Source organism: Rhynchophorus ferrugineus, unplaced genomic scaffold (assembly GCF_030347505.1).
Source record: "Rhynchophorus ferrugineus isolate W39M unplaced genomic scaffold, kcgeb_rfMv2 rfM4, whole genome shotgun sequence".
NCBI classification, from domain to species: domain Eukaryota; kingdom Metazoa; phylum Arthropoda; class Insecta; order Coleoptera; family Curculionidae; genus Rhynchophorus; species Rhynchophorus ferrugineus.
In genome coordinates this window covers 4,540,688-4,561,454 of record NW_027472583.1, presented here as the reverse complement: position 1 = coordinate 4,561,454, position 20,767 = coordinate 4,540,688, and the positions used below count along the sequence as shown (strand labels likewise).

Here is a 20,767-nt window from a genome sequence, read left to right as displayed (position 1 = left end):
CCCTGTATATAATATTCTATGTCAATCACATACTCTATGGTCGATCATTTGACAGTCTTATTACAATTGTCAGTTTGAGTTTTTAAGCTCTCCTTAAAAGTAGAGATGAATATTTAATTCATTTTGATTTTTTTAACTTTTTTTGGTTTCATTTAGTGAGATACAGTGTTAGTGATCTCTTAAGTGTAGTTTTCGTTATAAATCATGTTATAGAGAATAACAAAAATAGATTCCATCTGGTTCATACATATTTGTAAAACAAGGGATTTTTCTCATAAAGTAGGTCGTTTTAGTTTCAAGATATGGAAGACTCAACAAATAGACTATTACAAGCTGTTAGACATTATCAAGATAGTCTAGAAAAGCATACAAAGACTGGAAACACTGAAAAGGTAATTTTAATATACCCATATACTATTTTCTATAATTACAAAATGTAGCTTTATTTTATTTGCATTTTTGTAAATAGTTACTAACTGATTGTAACTCCAATAGATCCTTCATGCCATTGATAAGCTATCCAGATTACCAATTCAAGTATGTCATTTAGAGCAAACAGGTGTTGGTAAAACAGTTAATTCTCTAAAGAAAATTGAAGGTATAGCATTTATTAATTAACTAATTATCTATTAAACTAAACCTTTTAGGCAAAGTAAGTGAAAATGCAAGAAATTTGGTAGATAAATGGAAATCAATGGTAAAAGGTGAAGAAGAAAAAGCTAAGCAGGAAGCATTAAAGAATGAGAGAAAGGATGACTCAGATGATGATGACGATGATGAGGATAATGATAGTGACAATCATGGTAATTAGTTAAAGTTTTGTTATATTAACATATATTTATTTTGTATCCTAGCAGAAGCATCTCTACAAATATGTGAAGATGATTCACATAGTAGTACAGATAAAGAGAGTGACAGTGATGAATCCCACTCTCACAAAAGTTCTAAAGTAACTAATAAAAATAGTCAACGAAGTAGGAGTAAAGACCGACATAAAACACACTCCAAAAGATCCCATTCTTCAGATGAAGATAGTTCTGGCTCCACCAGCAGTGATTCTGAATCTAAATATAAATCAAAAAAACTTAAGTCTAGTGATTCAACCAAATCTAGTCGCAAGAAACTTAGTGAATCTAGTGAAAGTGGTAATAGTTCAGACAGTGATAAATCTGGTAGTGATAGAAAATCATCTCACAAGAAAACAAGAAAAAGTTCCTCAGACGCAAGCCTTAGTGAAGATTCTAATGATTCATCAGTTGATAGAAAACACAAAAAGTCTAACAAACATAAAAAACAAAATTCATCCAGTTCAGAAAATGAAAGTAAGAAAGAAAAGGTTAAAGTTCATTCACGAAAAGATAAGCCAGAGTCAACAAGTCATAAACATCGGAGTGACTATAATAGTGACAAAAAACATGTAAAATCTAAAGAAAGTAGTGATGATTCAAAGAAACATGATAGAAAACATCATGATCACCATAAATCATCTGGGAGTAGTAACAAATATAAAGATGTTAAAAAGGAAAATCATGATCGACACTCCAAAAAAGATAGCAGTATTAGGCATACCAATGAGAATGATAAAAAGTCTGAAAAAGAAAAGCATAAAACCAAAAGTGATTCAGATAACAGACACTCTCACACCAAATCAAAGGAAAAGTCTGATTCAAAAAATAGTAGTTCAAAGTCTGAGAAAGATCATAGAGAGAGTAAAACATCCGGTGATAGAAAAAGAGATAGAGAGTCTTCACCAACAGGGAACAGTAATAAAAAATATAAAGAATCCAAAGAAAGTTCCTCCAGTCACAGTTCTAAAACCAAAGAAAAGAAAGACAATGAATCTACTGATTGTAAACAAGAGAAAAAGGAAAGAACTGATTGTGATAAGAAAAATAAAGAAAGTAATGGCGGTGGTGGTGGTGGTAGTAACAATAGTAGTTCAAAACAAGATAAACCTAAAGTGAAAGCTCCCAAACCCATAGGGAAATTACTTAATGGAATTGATTCTGAATCAGGTACAAGTTTTGCTGATGCTTTAGGCATGTTAGAACCAACAGTATATGGGAAATCAAAAAAAAAATTAAATGGTTCATCATATGATAAAGTCAAAGTATCAATGGAAAAACCAACCAAGTCTATGGAGAAACCACAAAAAACAACTGACATTTCCAAACCTAGTACAAGCATCAGTTCATCCTCAAAAAAAGAGGACTTTTCAAATGTGAGTCTCATCGTAAAAAAATAAACAAATATTTTATATATACATTTACAGGATCTGAAGTTGCTAAAAGAGCAAAACTTGGAACCCCTAGATATTAATTTATCAAGTTTATTACCACCAATCACTCCTAACTATAAACCTATAGCCTTTCCATTAGATACTCAACCAAGGAAAATATTGTCTGAAGATGAGGCATTAACAAGAGTAATTACTGCAAAGCATCAAAGGTAAATCCATTATCTAAAATATCTTAAATCAGTATTGTAATATGGTTATGTTTTAGAACCAAAGTTTACTCTGGTAATAAGACTGGATTCACTAAAGTTCCTACTTTGTTTGATATGTGTAGCAGAATCTTGCAAGATAACATTGATGGTAACTATTTCAATCATAGTTAATTTATGAAATTATAATGATTTTTCTTATTTAGCCTTGGAATACACTGGTGGTGTCCCATACTCAATTTTAAAACCCATTTTGGAGAAAGCCACTCCAGACCAACTCTTTCAGCTCGAATTTCACAACCCCTACTTGATTGAAGATACTGATGAATTATGGACGTTGCATTGTCAAAAAGATTTCAGGAATAAGAAGCGGGAAGAAATGGAGACGGCCAGGGACATGTACATGCGATGTCTGGACGAACGGGAAGCCAAACTAAAGGCTCTCACCGCCAACATTAAGCAGGCGCAAGACAAATCACTTCCCGTCAGAACCACCAAGTTGGCTTATGTGGACAGTGTTGCCAAACCTCCGCGAAATGTCGCCAGAAAACAAGCCAAGAACGGTACTTTGGTGGATATTAAGAAACCATCACAGACTCCTTCGGAAAGACTGAATCAACTTGCCAAAACTGGAGAGGCGGGAAAAGTATCTGTTCCCAATCCAGGCCGTGCAGCGGCAGACAGAAGTAAGTAACAACTAATTAATCTAAAGTTTTAAATACTTTCTCATCACTTTGGGAAAACGTTTGAAACAAAAACAACCATTACCCAAGTTAACACAATATAAATAAGTTAAATAAATAACCTAAGTAATAGTATGGTTTTATATATTGTGCTAAGCTAGAGTTTCCGGAAAAATATCTATATTCTTGACCGTTATATCGATATTTTTCTAGTCGATATTTAAAAAAAAATAATTTCTATTATATATTCTATTTCGGTGCTTAATTTTAAAGGATTTGTTAAATGTCGTTATTGTAAAAAAATATCGATATTTTCTGGCCAGCCGACATACCTATGCTAAGCATTAAACTGAAATATGACCGTTTATGCCATCTCATTTAATTTTTCCGTTGCATGGCATTTGTTTTATCCATCTCCCTACTTTTCCTTAAACTACTATAATTATGGTCTTAGTCCAACAACTCACGACAACATTTCACATTTCGAATTGCTAACAAAATAAAGCAATGCAAATATTTACTGATAAGTTAATTAATTCCTTAAAATTAGTGGTTAATTAACTATAAATATAAATAGCCCATTCACAAGCCCAATCCTTTTTTGTTAGCTATAAAGTTAGAATTTACTTAAGTCTAGATCCAATAACGGTTATATGAAGAAGGAATCGTTTTTACAAATATTTATTTTTAGTTTTAAGTATTGGCAATGCAATTTTTTATATTCATACCTACTACCTGTTGATTTCAGTACTAAATCAGTGAGATTGAACAGAACCTAGATATCCAATAAGATTGAAATGAAAACGAGATGAGACCAAAATAATGATTTTATTTATAAAATTTGATGCATATAGGAATCTTTCTCGATTATCCAGTATTCTATAAAATATGTGGCATTATTTTAGCTTATTTTTTGTGTGAGCAATTAACCCTTCCTATTTATATGGTAATACAATAGTAACACCTTTTCTTATTTATAGGCAGCAGTCACAGTCATAGTCATAGTTCCAACCTGAAACCGAAAAAAGCACCCTTGATGGCTAAAACTTTATCTTTGCTGAAAAATTTCAGCCGTAGATAGTTAGAATGTTACATAGGTAAAGAAGTACTATTTATATTAATTAAAAAAAATCTAGCAACATATTTATTAATTATACTTTTTTTTTCTCATGCATTTTGTGGGACTTTTTAACTAAGGTTTATTTATATAATTGTATTGTTTATATATATGGTGCAAATGAAGAGATTTTTTTAAGGGAGAATTATCTATATATTGCAAGTATATAGTACAAATATTTCACAAAATGTATATAAGATAGCTCATTTCAATTACAATTTTTCCCATTTGAATTTTTATTGTATACAAAAATAGTCAATTGAATGCCTTACCATGGATTTTAATATTGTTTGTGACGTTTTTGTAAATATATTTGTAAATAACAATATTGTATAGCATGTTTTGATTTTCTTATTTTATCTTTTAAACAACATTGAGTTTCATTTATTCAGTATGAGATATAAATGTGAAATAACGGCTGTGGCATATGCTTCTCAACATACAGATACAATTTTGATTGTAATAGTTTTTTACTTTAAATAAAATATCAAACATGAAACCTGTTAGATCATTGCACATCTATTGTAGTATATATGAACAGTTAAATGAGAAAATAGCCTTCCATTATAGAGGAGTTCTATTAGTGCTACCTAACATTCATATCAATTGATACCATTTTTATTATATTAATGGGGTGTAATAGGTTTTTTGGTAAATTTTATCGCGCTATTTAATGGTACTACATCTTTTTTTTTTAACACGTGTAAAGTTTTTTGTATATTCAACGTGTCATCGAATATCTTTACTATATTTATATTTATATAAAATTCAAATTTTTGGAAGGTGTAGTACCAAGACAAATTAATGGATGATTGTTAAAAGTGCAAGTTAAATTAGAACAGTATGGAGTGTTAAGGGGTCTTTGAAAGAAACATCAACACTAGACCTGACAAATATATATACGATATGAGTTCGAAGGCGGAAGTTTTGGAAGAACAAGTGTTTTAAAGGTCAGAAAAATTATATTGAGTAATAAAATGTATTTCAAACCATAAAAACGTGTTTTCTTGTTAAACAACTTGACATAACTAGATAAATAACACTTTAAAATAATTTGCAAATTAAGTTTCTGTATAAGAGATTCGATGAAATGTGTATTTTAAACCATAATGAAAAGATATCACTGGAATCATCGTGTATCTTTCTTATTACCACCCGTTTCCCCAGCTTATTTTTATTCATATACATTTCAAACACTAATCGATGATATTGTGTCGGTTTTATCGACAATCTTTAACTCAGTATAAATGTGAAATAGTCATTATATCAGATTGTTTAAGAAATTTTATCGTCCATCAGAGATGGCATTATTGGCGTCCAGGCAACAGTAAATTTGGTCACCGAATTTCTACTTTGGAGGTCTGTGATATTATAATGAAATAAAATTATATAAAAGATCGATTTCATTTAAAAAAAAACATCTAGTAGTTGCATCACTGTTCTTTTCGGAATACCTTGGTGAGTACTGTGGCAAATTTCACGAGGATAAACTCACTTCCTTATGTTTTTTTTTATCCCACACTTGATAAAGAACGATTACGAACTGAACTGTCAATTATTTATTCAAGAAGTGCTTGATGAACATTAAATGGTGCACTACCTCTTCCAAAATGTTAAATTGCAAACCATGTAGGAGACACGTTGAAGAAAACTAGATAATTATTAGAAATCGTGGTAACAACTCCCATGACATCAGAAGCCAAAAGGTGTTTTTCAACACTAAAAGGCATCAAAACATTTCTCGTATATTCAGTGGTCCAAGATCATTTAACAGCTCTTTTCATGCTGAAAAACAAATATCCGAAATAAGCAATTTTAATGAGAAAGTGATTTCCAATTTTGCAAACAGAAGTTAACGTAGGATGGACTTAATTGCAAATTGCAAAATACCTTAAAACTTCCAACAGTTGTCTAGTAACACTCTACAAGAAAAATTCTTTGTTCATAATTTGGCCAGACTGAAGAATTCTTAATGAACATCACTATATTTTGTATCACAGTATCACTTATAGTAGTATTATTGCGATTTACTCTTACAAGAAAAGTGTTAGAAAAAAGACCTTTTTTGATTTTTGCTTTTTTTTAAAATGATCCAATTGCAATACAATAATTAAAACCACCCAAATTTCGCATATGAACAATTATAATATATAGATGCTGAAATCGAAATTCTGAAGGTACCATTTTCCTAAAATGAAATTTGAATACCTTAAAACTAGCTTCGTGGGTTTGAAAATATATTTAAAAAGTAATACAACAAAACAGAAAATATTTCTTTATTAACATACCTTGAATTTCCCTCGAAATTAATTCACAGTACTCGTAATAAAAATATAAAAACATAAACAAAACAATTTTATTAGAATATCTCTTCAACATTCTATAAATATTAAAAATATATATGACTTCTAATGGATTCGAAAATATAGTAAAAAAAGTGATCCTACAAAACAAAACATATTTCTTTATTAATGTACAAAACTATCACTAAAAGAACTTAATACAAAACTCTAGATCTTTGTTGTCTTTCTTAAATAATCGAGTGTGGTTTTTCTAAGAAATCGATTAGGTCGTCTTTCTCGACTTCTACCAGAGTGGGCACAGAGCTTTTTGATTTCAAGGAACAGATCTCAACTAGGTAGTACCTCAGGACCTCATTGATAACTTGCACGCTACGGTTCAAATTCAGAATAGAAATATCCTGATTATCTTCCATTTGATCTGAAAAATTACAAATATCATTTGGTATATGAGCATACGAATTATAACGACCAGTTTTAATGAGTCATTTAATTTTACTGACATTAAGGATGGGTGATGGGGATCAATTAAATGACAGGCAAATGGAAAATCGAAAAATCGTCTGTGAAATGCTGCTTCAAAGGTATGATCATGAGTCATTTCTGTATCGAAAAATGACGGGCAATGAAAAGTGGATTTATATTGAAAGCCTTAGGTGCAAAAAATCATGGTTATCACCTGGCGAATACGGCCAAATCGTTTGGTCGCAAGAAAATGCTCTGTGTTTTGTTTTTTAGGACTAGAGTGGCGTGGTGTATTACGAAGTATTGAAAACCCTTTTGAGATAGTTAATAGTGATGGCTACCGACAACAATGATCAATTTGAACCATACACTGATCGAAAAGCGTTCAGAATAGACTCGAAGGCACAGTAAAGTGATTTTACAGCACGCGCCGTCTCTTAAAGCAAAACTAGTCAAGGAATCGTTGGAAACATTTGGATGAGTCATATTATTGTACCCGCGGTACTCTCCAGGCCTTGCCCCTTCGACTATCAACTTTTCGAAGAAATTAGAAGATGGCTCGATGAATGGTTTTGTTCAAAGGACAAACAGTTTTTTTTGGGATGGCATCCATACATTGCCTGCAAGATAGGAAAGATGTATAGAACTAAATGGTCAATATTTTTCCCATTTTATTGAAAATGATTTAATTTTTCTTTCAAAAAAAAACCGGTAGGGTCTTTCTGCTATACTTGGTAAAATTATCTGCGAAATCCACAATATAATTACAGATTTTTTTTACCGAAAGCCGCGACTGTCCGTTTCCTGACTAGTATAATCAAAATTGGAAAAATATATTTATTTCTGATCTTAACAATACCGATGAAAGAGTACTTATTGGAAGAAAATGGCGCTTTTCTTATAAGACGATAAGATTTAATAAACCTAGTGTTACTTACTTGGTAAGCCGATAATGAACTTGAGCGTCTCTGACCTAGGGGGTAAATTCTTCAATTGTTGCAACTTCATAAAATATTGTTGCAAGATAAGCTTGATTTCTTCGTCCAACATATTGGTTTTGACATGAACGGTATGTACTATCGCCTAAAAAGCAAATTACTAACGAGCTATAATACGACTAATTATTAATACTACCTCTGTGTTATCAAGATTCTGGTAAATACCGCGTTCAACGCACTTATTGAATAACTTATATGCGTCGTTCACGTTTATATATTTGAACGTAACTATCAGAAATGCCCGCATCGTATTTTTCGCTAAGTGCCTCCAAAACAAATCCATTTCGTGCAATATCTGTTTAAGCAATATCCATTGCTGCTTGTTTATTAGCACCACCATCATCTTGTTTATGAATGGCCTGACGTCTAGAAAAAAAACAAATAAAACAAAAAAGGCGACAATCAGTTATTAAACTCATGGTTTTGCAAATCGGATCTAGGTAAAAGTTCGTGGCTTGATTATATAAAGGTTGAAATTGGTGTAGCAGCTGGCAATAGGAGAAAAAATAAGATGTGTATGAACAATGTTGACTAAAGACTAAAATAACTGCATGCCAACAATGTCGATATTGGAGTGGAGCTAAGCAGTTACCACAAAACTGTTCAATATTTGGGAGCTGAGCACTCATGAGTTGAAACTGGATTATGCACGACTATGAAAAGCATCTAAGACCGTGGACAAAGGATGGTAAGACACAGGTATTTGCGAATCTAGGACTGATGCCGGAAAAGGCATGTGATGGAGCTAGAGAATCGTCCATCGTGAGCTATTTCCAATTGGCTCGACAATTGATTCTCAAGTCTAGTGTAGATAACTTGAAATATTTTAGAGTTTTGATGCATCCACCATATAATCCAAAAATAGCACCCTATGACTATCACTTGTCCCGATCTCTACAAAAGTTTCCTAAGAGAATTTAACTGCATTAGACCATTACAGTATTCACAGAAGTTCTTGGCTGCCTCATAGCTCCACCAAAAAGTAGCGAAATATTATCGATAATGAACCGAATATATGAAAAGCAACGCTTTTTTTCCTAGATCCAGCATAACCACACTATTAATGCAAAATTCATGGCAAAATTATGATAACATAAATAAAAAAGGTCTACCAAAATGACATATTCCAGTTTTGAGGGCGGTCTTATACAGTTGTATAACGACGATAATATTTAACAGGTACGATTTGGTAAAGAATATTGTTAAAATTGTATTTCTCAATTTCAAATCTGCTTGCGTGCCTCCATTCACGAGCGGATTCAAACTGCAAGGCCATCTGCCGCAATGTTCTAGTAGATGGAAATCTAAAAAAATCACGTGCAAATTATTAAGTATATTAAAATTTTAACAATTTTTTTATGGATCTATTGGATAAAGACACAACGTAAATGCAACAAGAACTTTCAGCCGAGTTAGGAGTCACCCAAACTATTGTCTCACGCGTGTTGACCGAACCTAATTTAGGTCAACATATAAACACTGGTGCCTTTCACTGATCATCCTGAAATTAAAAAATGACTTGGCTGAAGAAAACTATGACGGTTGAAAAAATGTATTTATTGCTAGAACCCCAAATGTAAAAAATTATGATGTGACACTGAACTGACACACACTCAACTGAATAAATGAGAAACTTGGCTAGAAGATACGGTCATTTGCTGGATCGAATGAAGTAGGCAAAATTAAAATTTTTTACTATTCAGAGTATTTTCCCATTAAATTTTTCGTATCTCATACCTAATTTTATTTTTCTACTCATTAATTTTCCATTTTATAGAATGTCTTTAGTTCCCTCTTTTATTTATATTTAATTATTGTTTTTTTAATTATCTTATTCCCTGTATATTCCCATATAAATTCTGATGATAATGGGTCTCCCCTCAATCCAAAGCAACTATTAAAACATCTTCTCTTAGCCATTGTTTATTTTTTGGACTGGGCTTCACCGAAATCGTTAACTTTAGCCCTTATTGAAACTATTTGTTCCTTTATTTCATTTATATTTTCTTCATGGTATTCTCTGTTTATCACCGCCCATATATATATAACTTCTGCAGAAATGCAGTTTTTTCCTGTGCATTGTTATTTAAATTTGGAAAGGCCTCTATTTCTAGACCCTAGGCCTCACTCTTTTTTATCCACTGATGTCCACTATTAGTGTACGTACAGATAATAAAAATCAAAAATGGAACTAATAAAACAGATTTAAAAAAAAAAATTCATTAGAAAAATGAATACTGAATATTTAATAAATACTAGACTTTATCTAGATAGGATAAGTATCAACCACTGTGGACTAAATAGTATATACATCTGAAGATGATCAAGAAGAAGGAAAACTCTAATCATGAGGATATTTCAAAATAAGTTTGGGCAGAATATAGTTAATGTATGACATCTCCAAGTGTTGTAAAGAATCTGTTGGAAGTTACAACATAAATTTTTTGTACATAAAAATCCTTCAAATCTTAAACTTGCTGCATGTACTTCATGATTTGTTGTTTTTTATCACATTATATACTTCATTATATACTTACTCTCGCAAATGAGAATTTCATATGTAAGTTCAGGTTTTGTGTGTAACATGAATTTGGCGATAAACAGATATCGTCCTATTAGAGTTACGGTTTTATTTATGAATAGCTGAAAATATAACTCTATTAGATCAAACACATTTAACTCCATTTAAAACAAAACTTACCCTCGACGATACTAAGGTATCCCAGTTTGAAAACATCAATAGCAGATGTGTGATAGCACTGTAAAGGTTTCTCTTGTCCAGTTCGAATAAAAAATTCATACTAATCACTTCTAGAATAACCCTGCTCTCTACCTGACCATAATAATGGGGATCACTTTGTTCTAAAATTTTTTATTTGATTAAACAACAAATGCACGTTCAATCAAATCATATGTGTTTAATAGCTCAGTAAGTTTTCATAATTTTCTATAATATTGATATTTTTTAAATACGAGCGAAACAGAAATCGCATAAAATTGAAAAGTGATTGAAATAAATTGTAATTAAGTCCATCATAACAAACATCTTGAACCAACAAATTAAGATATTAAACAAAGAAAAAACGTTATTTGTAAAATAATTTGGCGACTAACAAAAAATACATTAGTATATTTTCGAAACAGTTAAAAAATATTAATTTATCAATACCATAACTAAGTTTTTACCGTATGGTTTGAAATTAAGTTTATTATTTGATATAATCCGTTTTCGAACATAATAACATCGAAATTTTGATCAATGAATGAAACTTATTAAGAGACCTGTTTAATAGTTAATGGATATTTTGATTTGTACGATTTGCTCGTTAATTATAAACTATAACAAACCGAAAACCTATTACAAAATATTTAGCGCTGTAACAGTCCTAAGAGAAAGCCCCCAACTAAATGTTCATTCACTATTGATCAAACCATCACAATATTTACCAACGAGCATTACATTAAAAACCTTTAATACTTAAACTTAACTCTTACAAGCAGTAAAGGCAGTAAATGTTTCAAAACAAATCATCAGCGGAATGAGGATCATTGAAAATCCGCCTTATTTGCATTATTACAAAATCGCAAATGGAAAATCGAAATACCGTCTGTGAAATGCTGCTTTAAAAATATGATCGGAGGTCATTTCTGCATCGAACAGTGACGGGTGATGAAAAGTGGATTTATTTTAAAAACCTTAAGCTCAAAAAATCACGGTTGCAGCCGGTCGATCGACTCCAATGCCAAATCGTTTTGGTCGCTAGACAATGCTCCGTGTTTGGTGAGACCAGAGTGGCGTGGTGTATTAGGAACTGTTGAAATTTGATGAAAAAGTTAATAGTGATCACTACCGACAACAAGTGATCAATTTGAACTACGTGAACGTTCAGAATAAGCCCGAAGACGCGGTAAAGTGATTTTACAACATGATAACACGTTGTCTATCAACTTTTCACATCAAAGGGACCCGCGCATGCAGAGCAGCACTTTTCAATGCAACGCCAATTTCGAGGAAGTTAGAAAATGGCTGAATGAATGGTTTTGCTTAAAATATCCAGTGTCATATTATATACATATTAAAATATATAATCCTAAGGATAAAAATAGAGAATAAAATCGACTATGTAACACCCAAATTCTATTATATATACATCATAAAATATATCAGTTAGTATAATCAGTATCCTCGATTAAGTAATGCATAACAGAACAACACTATCAATACCCCAGTAGTAAATAGCTAAGCTTTTACATCAAAAATTAAACCTCAATATATATTATACTAACCTATACTCGCTAAAAGGTTGAAAAATATTTTAGCCATCATTTGATTAGTACCAATCAGGTGGGCCAATGTCATAGATATAAAGTTCTGTATAGTCATGGGTCCCTTGTACTTATGAAGTAAATTTAAAAATGATTGTCCATCAGAAAACTTGATACAATTGTTCAGTGCAATTATATCCTCCTTATCTAGGTCAATGTTGTCTATATCCTCAAGATACAGATTGTGGAGATTAACATTTAACTTATACCAACGATTAAATTCACTGAATTTACCAAAAAGCGGAAGTTCCGGGGGCTATAGAAACATGACATTAAGTTTAACCAACCAAGCGGATATGTTTTAATAAAAATGCTAACCTTATCGTTGTTTCGTGTGTGAAATGGTTCAATTTCGATAACCTTCCTACCCCCGACGAAGTGTATGTTTTTATAGTGATTCTCGTCCTCCACATAAGTATCCGACGTTTCGGATCCGGAATATCGGCCACTTATCAGGTTCGAATCGTGGTCCTCGTTACTCCTACCAAAATCGTTCAGAGTTACCATAATCTTAGATTTTTTAGGTACCGGAGTGTAATCAGTAGTGGGATCATAAAGCAATCCTTCTTTATTATAGTCCTTGACAACTTGGTAATTCGATGAACTCGCACACGAAGATGCTTGATCTACCGAAGCAGAGTCAAAAGGACCACACATTCTTAAATCAAGGTCATTAAAACTAAAAAAAAACAAATATTTATTAGATTATGTGACAACAGAACATGCAATTGGTATAGCAAAATGAAATCCGTTATTTTCGCATGTAAATGAAATACGCCGTTTTGTTGGATAACTTGTACCCTTTTGGAAGTAACTTCATTATGCCTCTCTCTATAAGCTCTTGTCCCTCGAATCCGAATCAACCATTCACAAAAATGACAAATACAATTCTTAGTACGAAATTTCAATTTTCTAATACTATAAAGTGATCGGACTTTTCTAGCTTTACTACACATATAGCTACTTTAGAGCTTGAATATTCAAGAACATTGTTAGAATAAAAGTTACTGGTCCCTCATGCTGAATGTCTTTGGACATATTGATATTTTTGGATTCCGAGAGATATAAGTAGATATTGGATATACCTCATCAATCTTATGGACTTTTGAGAAAGACCTAAAGAATCAGTATATAAATATCAGGTATAGACGTTAAATCTCTATATATGGAGTAAATACATCACTAATATGATCGAATATGAACGATAGGGTGTATACTTTGTATTATTAAAGTACTTCAAAAATAAACCCACAGAGTCAGGTCCAGTTTTTAAACTAGAAACCACAGAATTCTTTCAATGATGGCATCAATTGTCTACCATTACCATCGATATTAACGAATAACATTTAATTTAAATAAATTAATTGTAAAACTATAAGAAAATCAGTTGAATTTCATTTAAAAAAGTCACGAATTTCTCCACAGACTCGATGTTTAACTGTGTAAAAAATTATTTACTTTTTCATATTTTCACACCTAATATTACATCATAACTTACTTGAAGATTCCGTCCGTAGTCGATCCGCGTGTTTCATTCAAATTTATTCCCATCATCTTTTTGGCATCGATGAATGATCTCGAAGGATTCAAGTCAGGGTTGGCCTGACTCCAGATGAATGAATTTTGGTCGTTCTGACTAGAGGCAGGGGGCTCAAATTTGAGCTCCGTGAGATCTTGCTCATCTTCAAAATCAGTATCATATCCTTTGCTGTTGCTGCTATCTGTGTTAGTACTAAACAAAGATAATCATTTTTAATACACTTTATATAGCGATTGGTATAAAAAAATACACCTGTTGCTACGGGTTTTCTCGTCAAGAGACTTCGAAGTGGACGGTGAATGCACAGCTGCAACCGGAATTTGTGGAGAGGTTTGCTCGTTATAAAGTTGTATTCGAAGTCCTTCTGGTGACTTTGATACAGTGTATAAATTATTCGTCTTAGGTATGCTGCAAAAAAGGCAAAGAATCACCACAAATAAAATCGTTCAAGATTTTATTAAAATAATTTACCTCGGTTCATCTTCTACGCATAACTGCTGAAAAGTACTCATAACATCTGGAGCGACCTTGTCTGTATTGATGAAATTGTACTTTTGCAGTAACTTGTTCGCCTCTCTACATAATTGGAAATTAACAGGTGGCTTCATTAAATTAATTAGAAACTTGGCGCCCAACATCGGTAACATCCTTTCACCCATAAGAACCAGACGTCTTATGATTGGCCAGTAACGATTTACGTCTCCTTTATTGCAGATTATCTCGAAAATAATAGAGCCTGAAATATAGTTAAATACATACGTATGAGTAAGCTGGCGAGACCATCAGTCTTATGTGATTTTATAAAATCTGAAATTTGTTCTACAGCAGTACATAAAAGAATTGGCAATTATGTACAGTTGGTCGTAGTGGCTTTGGCAGTTAAGAGGTAGTAAATATCGAACCAAAAACTGTCATGTCATAGAGCATTTGATAAAATGCGGTTTTGATATTATATTATATAAGATTTTATGGTAATAGTTAAATGCTAGAAGTTTTGAATCATGGAAAAATTCCCGCCAGATATATTTTAAATATATTAAATATTATTGCTATTCTAGTTTATTAAATTGAAATTATGATTTACCATTACCTATTTTATAAGCGTTACAATTATTTGAACCTGCTTTTCAAGCACACAGATTCTAAACTGTAGCACCTTAGTATACATTTACGATAGCTGGCCTTTAACTATATCTGACAACGGATGGCGAAATATTCGACATTGTCTGACTGCCTAGAAACCAACTTTAAATAGTTGATCAAGCAACATATGAAATTCAAGATTTATTAAAAGGCCCAAATACAATTATAATTGCTTGAAAAATTACCACTATATAAAACATATTATCTAACAGCCACTAACTTTTGACTGACATAATCATTTCTCTTCTCTTGCAGTGATGTTCTTTCATAAAAGTTTTCTAGTGCTTACCTTTATTATTATGTTTATTGAATAACTGGATAAACGCGCCCGGTATACCCGTTACTAAGTGAGTGATAAATAAACCAGAAGTTTTCAATGGGCATATATAAGTTATAGTTTTAGACGAAAAGACGGACAATGATATAATTAAATATAAATGTGTGTTAGTCAATTAAGTTCCTTTCAAAACTCTACTATTCAAATTCTAGTGTTTTTGTCAATTAGTAAATTGACAAAAACAAAAAATACAACAACAAAGAAACCCTACATATATACATAGAAATAGAGATTCTTACCTAGCATGGGGTACTGTTTGATACTGATTCCCAAAAGTAAGAATTCAACAGAATCTTCAAATGTTCCTAAATCAGTTTCTGTCAAACTATCCAGAACATTAGTCACTCCCTCGGTCAGAGCAACATTACCATAGTTGTTATTGAAAAATATTTGAACAACATTAATTAGCTCATGCTTCATATCTATTATCACAATTTAAAAATTAAATAAATAATCATGACAAAATGTAATGCACATACCTCTTTTCGCAAATGCTTTTGTAAAACATTTGTATACAGTCTTGTAAAAAATTGGCTTTGACATGACAAAATTATGGGCCTCCTTTAAATCATCATCGCTAAGTTCATCTATTGTATTTATCTTACTTACAGGTCCATTTAAATCATGCGAATTATAACACTTGTTAGTATTCAGACAGCTATTGTAAAAAAAATGTTTATAACACAGCCCTCTAAAAATTCGTGGAACCTACAAGTTTAAAATAGCACTAAAAGTTAATGAAATAGTACTGATTATGGCAACTTTACACCACTGTTTTGTGAAAAGCTTTTAGTTCCCATATTTTGAGTGTTCAACCATTGTTCTACTTTATTTACCTCCTCGTTTGTATTGAGTTTGTTAGTTTCAAATTCATAACTAGATGTTAATGTATTATCTAGATCCTTTTCTACTATTGTAGTACTGAAAAATTAAGTAAATAATAACACAATAGTTTCATTAAAATATACATACCTTCCAATTAAAGATATAGCATCATCCAAAGGATGTATTTTATTCCCAGTTATTATACGTTCAATAGGTTTCAATTCAATTTCCCTTGACTTTAGTAATACAGGAAGGGGATTATTTCCAGTGAACTTCTTTCTACTAGGAGGCCTTTTTAATGGAAATTTAAACATTTTTTCTTCAGGTATATTTTGGGGCTCTTTACTGAAAATGAAAATATATTATTATATATTAATATTGATATTGAAAATACATTCATTATTAAAAACAGTAAACTGACCTAGATTTACTACATGTTATACTGTTACTAAAGATTTCTTTATTAACAACGAGCCTTAAAATATCCATAGAAGTTATTCTAATATCATCCTTTAGGACATCCTTCACCTTTGTAGACCAACTCCTCCGGGCCTTTTGTTTCTTTGGGCCAACTAGTGACCTATTATCTCCTGATACGGAGATTCTAAAATTCTTGGAAACTTTTTTTTCATCTGTAAGGAAAATATCTGAATAAATATCGGAGTAATTAAATAATCCATATTAGTTATAAACACCTGAAATATACAGTTTCTGAGTTGTCTTATTTAATATGCTTGTAACTTTACTATTTGAACTCTCAGTATATTCATCAGATACCTTATTTAAACTATTTACTTTCAAATTATCAGTCAAATCATAAGGTTCAATACTATCATCACATTTGCTTGTATTACTGGGCTTATCACATTTTTTCAAATCAATTTTATCACATTTAGGATCTATACTTTCATGACATAACTGAGAGATTTCTGGTTCTTCAACTAAAACTATAAAGTTGAAATATTACTTTATAACAAACAACTTAAACTATACCATAATCTGAACAATCAATTGTTTTCCCTCCACTTGCATTAAGCTTATTGTTTCCAAAATTACTATATCCATCCTGACTTATTTTATCTGACTTTTTACCCAACTTCATAGAGCGATTATGATTTTTAACTCTACCCCTAAAAAATAAATAACACATGAAACAGTTTAAAAATACAAGTATAAAAACATACCTGCTTTTTTTGGTAATGGTTAATTTCCCATGGTTTAATAAAGCCTCTTGTGGTTTCCTAAAATGTAAATATATTCATTGCTAGAATACCTTTGCAATCTTACTATAGTACCTTACGATGTTGTTTCTTTTAATTAAAAGATTATTTTGTGTGTTATCCAATGTTACTGATTCTTCATTTTCAGGTTCATAATCAAGATGATCCTCAATCTCCAACATATCTTTAAAAAATATTATTTTTTTTAACTGTAACTTTAGAACTATTTATACAAAAACATAACAAGACAGGCACAAGGATATATGTATTACCTTATTTTTATAAGGTCCTTAGTATTTTTAAACTCACAAGAATTATAAAAGTATGTAAATCTATATTAGTAAATTAATATTACCATTACTTAAAGTTGTACTATACTGTGTAATAACATTAGTGCCGCTGCTGTGAAAATTCTTCAAAACATTTTTAACAACTTCCGTTAAAGGAAGTTTAACAATTACAGAATTCCTTTCAGACTTTGATAATTTAAGAAAGTTCATTAATTATATATAGAATAACAATGTTACTTCTTAAATAAATATAACAGTAAGATACAATTTATTTACAAAACTCGAAACGAATAGAATCTTTTAAATATTACCTCAATTATTTAAGGTTATGTATACAACTAAATGCTTTAAGGAAAAGAAATGTTGTAATCGAAATATGACGATTACAGTGACAAAAATAAAAAAATAAATATTTTATTCAGGTTGATTATAACGTCACGCCAATGAATTTAGTTTTTTTGATATTTAAAAACATAGGATCAATAATTGAAATACTCAATTTTTCAAAGCGATTATATCGTATAAAATGATATAGATTTCATAAACAATCAATAAATTGATTGAAAAAAAAATATCGATATATAATTTTTATTCAACACACCTATTTATTTTTATATTTTAAAAATTGCCGTAAATTGGTTTATTATCGAGTTTGTATTAATATTGCAAAAACTATGTCTCTAAATAAAATAAAATAAATTCGTATAAAACCATATAGTTTTCAAGAAATATCGATATATTGAAATAAAAATACCGATATATTATTTTTTACAAGCCTAGTGTCAGAAAAGTTGTCATTAGAAAATACACATTTTTATTTTTAAAATTGCTATAAATTTGTTTACTATAGAGTTTGTATTAATATTGCGGAAATCATGTTTCTAAATCAAATAAAATAAATTTCAGCCAATTTATTTGTAAGTTTATATTTGATATTAAATAAGCACCATGGATATGAGTGTATATCATTCACAGGTAATATTTGTATATGTTTAAAATTCAAATGGGTCCGTAACAATTTATTTTAGTTGTTGGCAATTAATGAGATGATTGAACAGTGTGTTGATGGAACCGAGAAGGAAGAATTAATTGGTTTGAAACAAAATATTGAAGAATTACTTTCGTTAACTAATGACAATGATAATGACAGTGCTAGTGAAAAAGAAGGTACACAAATTGAAGACGAATATTCTTTATTCATGGTATATCATAAATGTAAAGTTACTTAAATGTTTACCATATATATTTGACGTCACAGGCTGAAATGGCGAAGGAAGGAGCTGTAGATTTACCCAGCAATTCAACAGAAAATGCAGGAACTAGTAAGCACAAGTCATATAAATATTTGGAGGGTAAAAAATTTAGAGCTCCTCATCAACATAACTGGGGTCAAATTGTTTACCACAATGCTATGATTTGTTCTGTACCAGATGAAACACCATCACATAACAATTTTGAAGTAACAATTTATGATTTAATTGCTGTTTTAAATTTGATTTCAAATTGAATTTTTAGGTGAAAATATTGTTTTTGAACCCCACTCATAAAGAAATGTTGCCTTGCCCATATTACTTTGATCTAGAAAGAGATTGCAGTTTTTCAGATGATAAGTGTCACTACTCACATGGGGAATTGGTACCATTTTCAAGCTTACAAGATTATGTTGAACCTAAATTTGAGTTGTTGACTGTGGGAAGTGCCGTATTGGTTAAAAAAACAGACAATTTGTGGTACAGGTAATTTTTTATGGTAATTACTGTTTTTTCATACATTTATTCCCATATATGTATTAGAGCAAAAATATTAAATATTTCTAAGAAAACTTGCCTGGTAAGATTTGATTCCAAAAATGTCAGCAAGGACTCTGAGGAAATAGCCTTTGAAAACTTACTGCCTTTAGAACATTCTGGTTCTGACCATTACAGTAGCAGTGAAAGTGAAGGTGAGAGTAGATATATCACGAACATTGTGAGAGCTGATTTTTAAGATAATTTTAGAGGATGATAATATACATGTAGAAAATGATCAGGAGGATGTTATAAATTTAAGTTTGATGAATGTTCCTGATGATCAAGTTCTTGGAGACTGGGAAAAATATACCAAGGTAAGATGTTGTGCATGAATATTGTGCCAGTAAAATTTTTACTACTTAATTTAGGGAATTGGTTCAAAGTTAATGCAAAAGATGGGCTATATTGTTGGGGCAGGTCTTGGTAAAAAAGGGACAGGCATAGTCAAACCAGTAACGGCTTTAATATTGCCACAAGGCAAATCATTAGGTAAATATTTGCAATAATTTAATAAGTTTTATCTAAAGATTTTGGTTTATAGACTATTGCATGAATCTTAAAGAGCAAACTAATAACCCAAATTTGTTCAGTGCCGAAAAAAAAGTTAAGGCATTGCAAAGAAAAATGGAGAGGAAACAGAAGAGATTAGAAAAAAAAACCTCAGAGAAAAAACCAAAGCTAAATGTTTGCGAATTTATAAATTCCACTATTGAAGTATCAAAGGTGAGGTTGTTTCATCACTATTATGAAGGAATGAATGTTGACTAATAATAAAAAATTTAGTCTAAAAAAACTAGGGAGCAAGAATTGAGTATCCAACAGTTAAAAGATACATTAAAAAATGGTTCCGATAAAGAAATACATCTTACGAGTTTTAGGATAGAAGAGAACATTAAAAAACAGAGGATGTAAGATAAAGTTAATGTCGACAATCATGATTTTTACATCTCCCTTTTTTTCAGCACAATTGAAAAGCTGAGACGAGTATTGTCCAATTTTTCTGATCAAACCAGCTCTCAGTATGAGAATATCCACCAAAAATTACAACAGAGTGAATGTGATATGAATAATCTGAAGAATGAGGCTCTATTAGTGAAAAATGAGATGAACAGAAGGAAAAACAACAAGGAAATGGCTATATTTTAGTTTATATGATCTATTTTGTATTTATACATAAGTTAATTCCTCTAATATTACCTTATTATCGAGTGAATAATAAATATTTGTTTTGTTAATAGCTCTTTTGCGGAAATCTACAGAATTCACAAAAAAGTACCTAAATCCTTTA

At 31.0% G+C, this 20,767-nt stretch overlaps 3 protein-coding genes across 9 annotated transcripts; 2 read left to right on the top strand and 1 right to left on the bottom strand.

Moving 5' to 3' along the window:
- The first annotated feature begins 59 nt into the window (after positions 1–59).
- Positions 60–4,744, top strand: EloA (transcription elongation factor elongin A). Of its 2 annotated transcripts, none has more exons than XM_076404420.1 (8): positions 60–392; positions 496–598; positions 648–803; positions 855–2,221; positions 2,273–2,448; positions 2,505–2,596; positions 2,652–3,131; positions 4,109–4,744. In XM_076404420.1, exons 1-8 carry the CDS (start codon positions 303–305, stop codon positions 4,207–4,209), a joined length of 2,565 nt encoding a protein of 854 aa, XP_076260535.1. In that variant the 5' UTR covers positions 60–302; the 3' UTR covers positions 4,210–4,744. The 2 variants fall into 2 exon arrangements, with proteins under 2 accessions (XP_076260535.1, XP_076260536.1); XM_076404421.1 differs by having other exon boundaries at positions 160–392; positions 858–2,221; positions 4,109–4,582.
- A 1,761-nt stretch (positions 4,745–6,505) lies between these two features.
- LOC143196595 (uncharacterized) lies at positions 6,506–18,021 on the bottom strand. Of its 6 annotated transcripts, none has more exons than XM_076404409.1 (21): positions 18,001–18,021; positions 17,475–17,583; positions 17,364–17,420; positions 17,173–17,309; positions 16,875–17,126; positions 16,601–16,811; positions 16,327–16,524; positions 16,122–16,275; positions 15,834–16,062; positions 15,594–15,776; positions 14,346–14,610; positions 14,127–14,282; positions 13,833–14,066; positions 12,653–13,013; positions 12,296–12,590; positions 10,710–10,870; positions 10,546–10,651; positions 9,121–9,312; positions 8,145–8,374; positions 7,949–8,093; positions 6,506–6,966 (listed from the first exon to the last, which is right to left on the bottom strand). In XM_076404409.1, the coding sequence occupies exons 2-21, from the start codon at positions 17,579–17,581 to the stop codon at positions 6,776–6,778; spliced, it is 3,864 nt and encodes a 1,287-aa protein (XP_076260524.1). In that variant the 5' UTR covers positions 17,582–17,583; positions 18,001–18,021; the 3' UTR covers positions 6,506–6,775. The 6 variants fall into 6 exon arrangements, with proteins under 6 accessions (XP_076260524.1, XP_076260525.1, XP_076260523.1 ...); XM_076404410.1 differs by having other exon boundaries at positions 16,875–17,120; positions 17,672–18,019; XM_076404408.1 differs by having other exon boundaries at positions 17,672–18,007.
- Positions 18,022–18,467: 446 nt separating this feature from the next.
- LOC143196601 (zinc finger CCCH-type with G patch domain-containing protein) lies at positions 18,468–20,714 on the top strand. Its single transcript, XM_076404425.1, has 10 exons — positions 18,468–18,664; positions 18,718–18,891; positions 18,948–19,148; positions 19,205–19,425; positions 19,483–19,631; positions 19,687–19,793; positions 19,848–19,968; positions 20,021–20,202; positions 20,263–20,387; positions 20,442–20,714. The coding sequence occupies exons 1-10, from the start codon at positions 18,638–18,640 to the stop codon at positions 20,623–20,625; spliced, it is 1,491 nt and encodes a 496-aa protein (XP_076260540.1). The 5' UTR covers positions 18,468–18,637; the 3' UTR covers positions 20,626–20,714.
- Positions 20,715–20,767: the final 53 nt, after the last annotated feature.

Bases quoted from the DNA above. Each gene is read 5' to 3' on its own strand.
- LOC143196595 (XM_076404405.1), bottom strand. From the start codon at position 17,899: ATGAACTTTCTTAAATTATCAAAGTCTGAAAGGAATTCTGTAATTGTT. The intron at 16,812-16,874 runs GTGTTTATAACT...TTTTCCTTACAG, and splicing joins TCAGAAACTGTATATTTCAG to ATGAAAAAAAAGTTTCCAAG. The intron at 16,276-16,326 runs GTATGTATATTT...TTAATTTTTCAG, and splicing joins GCTATATCTTTAATTGGAAG to TACTACAATAGTAGAAAAGG.
- EloA (XM_076404420.1), top strand. From the start codon at position 303: ATGGAAGACTCAACAAATAGACTATTACAAGCTGTTAGACATTATCAA. The intron at 393-495 runs GTAATTTTAATA...TAACTCCAATAG, and splicing joins AGACTGGAAACACTGAAAAG to ATCCTTCATGCCATTGATAA. The intron at 3,132-4,108 runs GTAAGTAACAAC...TCTTATTTATAG, and splicing joins CCGTGCAGCGGCAGACAGAA to GCAGCAGTCACAGTCATAGT.
- LOC143196601 (XM_076404425.1), top strand. From the start codon at position 18,638: ATGGATATGAGTGTATATCATTCACAG. The intron at 18,665-18,717 runs GTAATATTTGTA...AATTTATTTTAG, and splicing joins TGAGTGTATATCATTCACAG to TTGTTGGCAATTAATGAGAT. The intron at 20,203-20,262 runs GTGAGGTTGTTT...TAAAAAATTTAG, and splicing joins CCACTATTGAAGTATCAAAG to TCTAAAAAAACTAGGGAGCA.